Here is an 8,723-nt window from a genome sequence, read left to right as displayed (position 1 = left end):
TTAAACCCCCATCTCTCTATCTATATATCCCTCACTATTACCATGCTCTTTCTATTTATCTCGCTTGTCTTTTCTTTCTTTGCCTGTCCTTCTCTCTCTCTCTCTCTCTCTCTCTCTCTCTCTCTCTCTCTCTGTCTTTGTGTTCTGTCCTTTGTCCTCACTGTAAGAGATGGAAGCTGAGTCTATGTGTCACTCAGAGAACACGACAGCACATCAACACAGTGAGGAAACAGGAAGTCAGCAAATCTCTCTCTATCAGACACACACACACGCACACATAACCTCTCAGGGTCACACTTGTCCTGTTTCAGCACCAATGCATATGGAAACTGCTGCGTACGCATGTTCACACACTAAGTACATGTTTTTGCATTTGTCATTTTTACACAATTTATTTTTAGTATTCATGAATTCATGTGATCACATAATACCTATGTGTGTGTATGTTAGAAATTTGTAACACCTCACGCTTGGTGCTATCTCTTGCAGCAATTGTGGTTCTGTCCGTCTCTCTGAAGCGCCACAGGAAGAAAGATGCTCTGATGTCGTCCAGAGAGGACGCGAGGGACAACGTGATCCGCTACGATGATGAGGGCGGCGGTGAGGAAGACACGCAAGCCTTTGACATCGGGACTTTACGCCACCCAGAGGCCATAGAGGACACACCTGCCCAGCGTTACGACCTGAGGGATGATGAGGACGGAGAGGACGTTCATGTGTACCTCCAACAGCGCTTACAGGAGAACCACAGAGACGACACGGAACCGCCATATGACTCTCTGGCCACATTCGCCTACGAAGGTGAGGGCTCGATGGCCGAGTCACTCAGTTCCATAGAATCACAACGTCACGATTCTGATATCAACACCGATCTGACGTCGATCGGAGACCTGGGGCCGCGTTTTAACACTCTGACTCTGATCCTCACCGAAAGAAAGGGAGCCGAGGATGAATCACGTCTCTCGCACGCTGAAGGATCAGAACCGAGACGAGACGACTGACACGATTTTATTTTCAGAAAAGAGCTGTGTGAAAGTGAAACGCCTGGAAAGGTATTATTTCAGGCATAACACTTCGACAGAGACAGTAGGAGAGGCGTGCGTATTTTGTTTTTTTCCCCTTCGTACGCCTCTCTTCAACCCATTTTCAACTCATTTCAGTTGAAACTTGCAAATCCTTCCAACTGTGTTTTCGGTTCAGCTTCATGTTTGCACTTGTCAGAAACTGAGTTTTCAAAAAAAAAAAAATCCTTTTGGGGGAATTTGAAGCGCCCCTTTGATATTAAAAAAAAGTGCCTCAAAATTTTTCTTTTCTTCGCACAGTTCACACACTCATTCTTCGAAGCTAAGCAACTTCGCTCTGTAGCTTGAGCTTCTCATTTGTTATGGAAAATAAAAATATGGACGAATAAATAAAGAAATAAAGATCAAAGGCCTCCGGTTTGCTCCTTAAATCACTGACGTCGTGTTCAGAATAGATTTGTCGTGATTCAATGCACACTCGGTATTGCGCTAGTAATGTATAAGACTATCTACATTTTTATCTACACAATTAAGTGAGTACAGTATGCTGTAATGTGTGTGTGTGTGTGTGTGTGTGTGAGCGAGCCTCTGTGCAAATATATATGCTAAGTCACACTAACTCCCGGTGTACAAGAAGCCTGGGCTGGCATGCTAATATATTCCCATGCTAGCTTGCACACAAGCAAGTGTATGACAATGCAAATGCAGTATATTAGTATAAAAATACACTAATTACAATAATTACACAAATGTGAATGCTTATGAAAGTCAGCTAATATGCTAGGATGCGACTGTTCATAATGCTAATAAGCAACCATCCAATATATCAGGATATAATTACCCAAGTGTGTAAGTGTGCTACAGTAGTATGTGTGTGTATAATAGTGTGCGTATTGTAACTGTAAGGTTCCTTGTATGCTAATATGTAAAAACGCTAACATGACATTCAGCTACGATAACTACTCGTGAGTCTGTGACAAGACATAAATTAGCATCACCGAATACGTTCCTCTTCATTCACAGGTGAGTGTGTTGGGGATATCGTGTGTCATATAGCGAAGGAGAGATTTTTACATGTTTTAGTGCATTATTGAAGTCTGGAGAAGGTGTTGATTTGTTTTCAAGAGCAGCAGCTCTGAAATTAGTGCAGGTTTATAATAAGGCGCTTATTCTGTTAGCATTTCTGTAGCAACAGCTTTTTCACAAAGACCCAAGGACGTGCTAGGAAAAACAAGCAATGTGATATTTAGTGCTACATTTCTGGAAGGAGTCTCCAGTGTCAGCCTTTTGTAAAACTTTCTAAAACTTTATATTTGGAGCTAAATTTGGAAAGATCTAAACAACAGCATTCCCTTTTTTGCTGTTTTATTTGGCTTTGAATTGAATTGAAGCACAGTAATTTATGAGGAAGAAGGAAGACTTTACATTTTTAGGGTATTACTTCATCAGATCCAACCGAATTATTTGATCACACCAAGTGTTTGTAGTTCAAACTGCCGGAGATGCAGCATGGACCGAGGTTTTAGCTTTATCACAGCTTTTGTCTCTCCAGATTGATGATGTGGCTCAAAAAGCCTCTCAGAACGAGCACACAAGTGAATACAGTTCAATAATAAATCTGCTCGTTTGTTCCACCGGAATTTATGATTACAATTTCAAACAGCAGACCCACAAACCCCATTTCATAAACAAAGACAAATGAGACAAGGCTGAAAAAAACAGACAATTGTTTTCTTTCCATTTGCAGTTCAGCACTGCGCTCATAATCACGTCCACAAAAAGTGGGATCTTTACACACATACACGCGCTCGCACGCCTTCGGCCACGTCTCATTTCCAGCGTCTAACCAAATCCATCAACATCTAAGAGACCCAAAAAGACAACGCCTTGCTTCTGGTTTTATGGCTGACTTTAATATACCAATCTCTTAATTTAAGCTCAAATGTCAAGTGGATTCCAAATGTCAGACGGCATACCACCTTTTTTCTCATGATAACAAGCTGCCAGAATCTTCTGTCTCAACACGACTGGGGTAATTACAAGCTTTTGAAAAAATCTCACCACATGAAAAAGGGGACCAGACCTTTCACAAATTCGATTTACTTTAATGGTGAAAACATTTGTCTTTAGAGTAAAGTGCGTGACAGAAGGACAGCTTCAGAAAGTAGGAAAAGTGCATGGTCTGGGGATAATTTTGGGGTCGCATCAATTACTCGACTAATATACGCACTACGGAGATCAGACAATAAAGACCCAAAATATGTGATTAGTAGAAGTATAAGTCCCGCCCACATTGATATCATGTTGATATCACTTTGTATCACACAAACTTTAATATCACTTATTTTGTCCCACCCACTATGATGTAAATTTTGTGTCCTGTCTATTTTGAGATCATTAATTTTGCCCTGCAAACTTTGATATCACTTTTTTCCCCACCCTCTTTGTTATCAGTTTGTGTCCCGCCCACTTTGTTATCAATTTGTGTCCCACCCACTTTATCACTCTGTGTCCCGCCCAATTTGTTATCACTGTGTCCCGCCTACTTTAGTGTCCCACGCTCTTTATCACTTTGTGTTCCACTTATTTTTGTGTTTTCACTTTGTATCCCAATCACTTTGTCACTCTGTGCCCCGCCCACTTTGTTATCACTTTGTCCCACCCACTTTTGTGTCCCGCCCACTTTATCACTCTGTGTCCCGCCCAATTTGTTATCACTGTGTCCCGCCTACTTTAGTGTCCCACGCTCTTTATCACTTTGTGTTCCACTTATTTTTGTGTTTTCACTTTGTATCCCAATCACTTTGTCACTCTGTGCCCCGCCCACTTTGTTATCACTTTGTCCCACCCACTTTTGTGTCCCGCCCACTTTATCACTTTGTCTCCCACCCTCTTGATTACTTTGTGCCTTGCTCTCATTTACATTTACAGCATTTAGCAGACAGTCTTATCCAGTATGACTTACTGTACATCTCATTTTATACACCTGAGTAATTGAGGGTTAAGGGCCTTGCTCAGGGGCCCTGCAGTGGCAACTTGGACCTGGGATTTGAACCAGTGACCTTCCGATCAGTAGTCAAACACTTTAACCACTGAGCTTCCACACCTCACATATCACATATCAGAGGGAGTGGAAGAGAAACATATGGAGAGTGACGCAAATCATGTTGAGATGTTGATCAGTGTTCGTTATTGTGTCTTTCGACGTTCAATAAGGAGGATAAGTGTAAATTATGAACATAATCCTGCGTGATCCATCCAGTGTTGATGATTTTGATGATTCACAGCTGCATACAGAAGGAATTCATTCTTCCTTAAATAACTCCTACATGTTAATTAAGACATGAACTCCTAACATGGACATGAACTCGTGAGACCTGTTGTACTTAACGTTAGTTCTTTATTAGGTGGTGATTATTACAAGGCTTATGATGTACAGTACCTCATGTTTAGTTCATATTTAAATGATTAGTATCAGCATCATGTATCAGTGCAGTTAATTATTCATATAAGTGTTGTGGAGGATGCAGAAATAACAACAATCAACAAAATCCTACTTCAATTATCAGTTTTGAAATCTAACATTGTGTACCTGTTACCTGAACACCACAGCAACAGTGTCATCTTTTATTTTTAGCCATGTTTGTTCTGCTGCTTTATAAACACACCGATTTATACGCTTATGGAGGCTGGTAAAGTGACCGAGCACGCCAAGGTACATGCAACACCGGTTTATGTGCAGTGATTGATCTGTTTCTATAGAAACCATCATGTATTACATCACTGCTTTCAGAGCTGCTGTTTTAGAAAATGAATCAACTCCTTCTGACCAATCAGAATCCGGTTCCCCACAACACTGGTGCTGTCAATCTGTATCATACGTATCCTTTAATCTGTATTTATACCAGAGGCTCTTTACTTGTATCCAGCTCTTCTTTGTTGGGAGCTCGAGGAACAAAGAGATCTGCCTGATAAATAGGCGATAAATGTCTTTTAAAGCTTATTAGGTTGCGTAAACTTAATCTAGCCTATATAACTGCAAGTAATAAAAGCAGTAATAAACTTTATTTTATCCACAAGGTCGCAGTCATTTACTGTGAGGCTGAAGAAACGGCTGCAGCTGAAGGAGTGACAAAGCAAAAGAAAAAAGGTAATAAAGATTTGAGAAAACTTATAAACAAGGAAAAACACACGGCAGACGCTGGGCAAGCTGCTTGCAATGAGCTGTTACCATGGAAACTATAACGTATTAGAACAAGCGCATTAGCCTGTCATTTTTATTAATAATAATGTATGTGTGTTTGAGTCAATAAAATAAAAGAATAAAAGAGAATAAAGAGAGGCTGGTGGGGGAACAACTGTTTATAGCTGCTATAACATAAGTAAGAACTTTCTTTGTGGATGTTCCACAAAATTAAACGTAAATATGAACGGATAAATAGTACGTGTCGTTCTTTAAGAACTATAAAATCCTAGTTATTGCTGTGCTGCAGTTAATCTTACAGCAGAGCAACATAACATTCCCATTGCTGTTATTTTATTTGTGTGTGTGTGTGTGTGTGTGTGTGTGTGTGTGTTTACACCTCCTGTAAATGAGAAACAGGTACAAACGTCTCTGTAGAATTCCGACTCCTGTACTGTACATTTCCTGTTCGAGGAATAAACAGCAACTTAGCATAAAGCACACAGGATCTCTTGGTGGTTGGTGAAACAACTTTCCAGTGACATATTTAGAGCGCTGAATTTGACACAACTTCAACGCAGAAAACATACACACACACACAGGCTCACAAGCTCCAGTGCAAGTGTAATGTTGAGCTTTTGGGAATTGGGACATGCTGAGAGGAAGAGGGAAGGATCGCTCTGGAAAAACCTGTACGCTAAAGAAATAAATATCTCATTGTCGCTTCAGCACGGCCTATTTCCACTGAACTCCATGATTCTCTCCTCCATGGCTGCTCTCTCTCTCTCTCTCTCTCTCTCTCTCTCTCTCTCTCTCTCTCTCTCTCTCTCTCACACACACACACACACACACACGCACACTTTCTCTCTCCAACACAAAATATTCTTACTAATCTTTCATCTTCCAGGAAGACATTGTACTGCACACGTCCCAGATACAGCAAAATAGGCCAAACGCCTTCCCTGCAAATCATCTGAAATGCACAACTTCCTGTTTTGCTCTGCTACTCAAGCATAAGAAATAACCACCACTGAGTCGTTCTGCGACAGTAAAGTAATCAACTTTGGGATGATGTGACAAAAAAAATAGTTAATTCATTCCTGAAATAGTTAATTAATCTTCTACCACAGCGATTCGTTTAACTAAAAGCTTTTTTTAATTTAGAAAAGAACAGCACATGTTATTTATCCATTTCTTGTTACATCCTAGCAGACGTAAACGGCCGTTTCTTCAGGAGTGCCACTTCATTCTCACTCTATTAAAAGGTAAAGAGAAATATACACAACGTGAAAAGTTCCAGCTTCACCGCTGACTGTTACAAAACACTGATATAATTGTTGCATTACCATTTAGCTGTTACTATAGAAACGATGACATCAGAACGTGCATATTAAAATAAATCGACAGCTAAACAATCAGAAGTGAAGTATATCCTGCTGCTCCACTCTATGCTCCATGAGCCACACCTCTAGTTGTTCCTCTGGACAAATAAATGATAAGTAGGTAGCCTCTGGATTTTTGGAACGAAGTGGAATTTACGTCGAAATAAATACACTTTATTTTAGCTTCGCCGTCGCAGCAGTCAGACAGAGCACACCTCTTTACGCCGTCCATCTTTTCTGAAATGAATATCGATTGTTGGATCATTGTCCAGCAGTTTCAGTGCAGACTGTTTCCACCTTTTCAGTGCTCTCTGATTGAACACAGGCCATAAACACTGAAATGGAGTGGAATATAAACATGTATTGATGCAGAGTTTTTTGTTGTTCTTTTTTTTTTTCAAACCCCCAAAATCTCATTACTATGTTTACTATTGCAATAAAAAGTGATATGTGGTTTGTTCTTATTGAATTGATGTGAAGTACGCGTGCTTGAAGCGTTTACTCGGCTTTTCTAAGAAAATATTCTTTAGATCTGAGACAATAAAACTTTGTCTTTGCTGGAAAAGAAAAGAACACCGTGTTCCAAAGATTTAAAAAAAGATTGTTCAGAGACAACTGTGGGTTATTTTTAACATGTAATTAGTTTATAGAAAGCCACTTCTCTTTAAAAAGTGTGTACAATAATAAACCTATGCTAAATGAACTACATTACCCATCAGACCCAGCATGTCATTTGTCCATGTCACATAATCTCTTTGTTACCACTTATATAAAGTCCCTGTTGTAGTTCTCTGCATTTCTCTGTCAAGCTTTTGTTGTCCTTGCCTCGTGCTCATAGGTTATGATTCTTGTTTTTTCATGTTTTTCTTCGTTTAGCTGTTTTTAATTTCTAAATCAAATCTAGCGGTTTTCCATCATCTTCCAGAGAGAAGAGTTACGCTTCTTTTCTGTAACATGACAATCAGCGGTTCATAGACTTTCATAAACTAATTAGGATTCCATTTTTTTCTCCTTTATAAGGTATTATGTAGGTTATATAAAATCTCATTATTCTTTTGTACAGTAATACCTTCACTTTTGTTTTAAAGAGCAGCTTGTTGTCTGGTAAAGTTGTAAAAGTCAAATTCTTTTAAACCTAAAAATTTGTAAAATACAGTGAAAAATGTTAAAACAAATGGATAAACCAGATATGGGGGACTCGGGTCATATGACTTGACATAAGTGAGTCAGACTTTAGTCGCAAATTTGAGACTTGCTTGACAAATATTAAAAAAAAAGACTCTACTTGACTTTGACTTGACATTCATGACTTGAGACTTGACTCTTACTTGAGTTAAATGATTCAAAGACGGGGGACTCATATGACTTGACTCGAGTCAGACTTAGTCACAAATTTGAGACTTGAGACTTGCTTGACAAATATTAAAAAAAGACTCGACTTGACTTTGACTTGACATTTATGACTTGAGACTTACTTGTGACTTGCACATGTGACTTACTCCCACCTCTGGGATAAACCGTAGAAAACTGACTTCAGGTTCGGAATGTTTGTTTGGATTTGTATGCGTCTTTTGTGAGTTAAACCCACCGAAAAAGACTGGGCTCATATTCAGTGCATTCTCAGCGTGAAGAGTTTCTGCTAGTGAAAAAATTCTAATAAAATTCATAGAAATGTGGGTGTTTCCCCTTAAAATTAAAGAGAAGATCCTAGTAAAGATAAGTTATTTTTAAAGCATCTTAACCCTTAAAGCATCTTAAAGCTTGTGAGGTCAATGAGGCTTAAGATTTCCTTTATCAGAGGAGAAAATGGCTGAACGGTGATGAGGGGAAGAAAGTATTGTATACACTATTTAATAATGATACAGTAGTGAGTTAATAAGATGATACAGATTAGATCGTGTAAGGATAATTTTTGTGACCAATCATATTAGAGATCACAGAGGTGAAATGCAGAAATGATATAATTTGTCTCTATGACATTTCTGCTCGGTGTCGGAGATGTTTATATTTACATCACATTTATTACCGTATTTTCCGCACTATAAAGCGCACCGGATTATAAGGCGCAGTCTCAATTACGGGGTCTATTTCTGTAAAACTGATAGCCTGTAGTTTGAATTGTGCCTCGTAAGTATG

General features: G+C 39.2%; 1 protein-coding gene across 1 annotated transcript in view; it reads left to right on the top strand.

The window, feature by feature from the left end:
* Positions 1-1,400, top strand: part of cdh12a (cadherin 12, type 2a (N-cadherin 2)) — a 47,440-nt gene extending 46,040 nt beyond the window's left edge. Inside the window, exon 12 of the mRNA XM_027142706.2 lies at positions 490-1,400. Within this exon, the coding sequence (XP_026998507.1) occupies positions 490-1,001 (512 nt within the window). The 3' untranslated portion in view covers positions 1,002-1,400. The remainder of the gene's footprint in view (positions 1-489) is intronic.
* The last annotated feature ends 7,323 nt before the right edge of the window (positions 1,401-8,723 follow it).

The sequence above is a fragment of the Tachysurus fulvidraco genome, chromosome 22 (genome assembly GCF_022655615.1).
Source record: "Tachysurus fulvidraco isolate hzauxx_2018 chromosome 22, HZAU_PFXX_2.0, whole genome shotgun sequence".
Classification (NCBI taxonomy): Eukaryota; Metazoa; Chordata; class Actinopteri; order Siluriformes; family Bagridae; genus Tachysurus; species Tachysurus fulvidraco.
The sequence above is the reverse complement of the archived record's forward strand: the minus strand, read 5'-3'. Positions and strand labels throughout refer to the sequence as shown.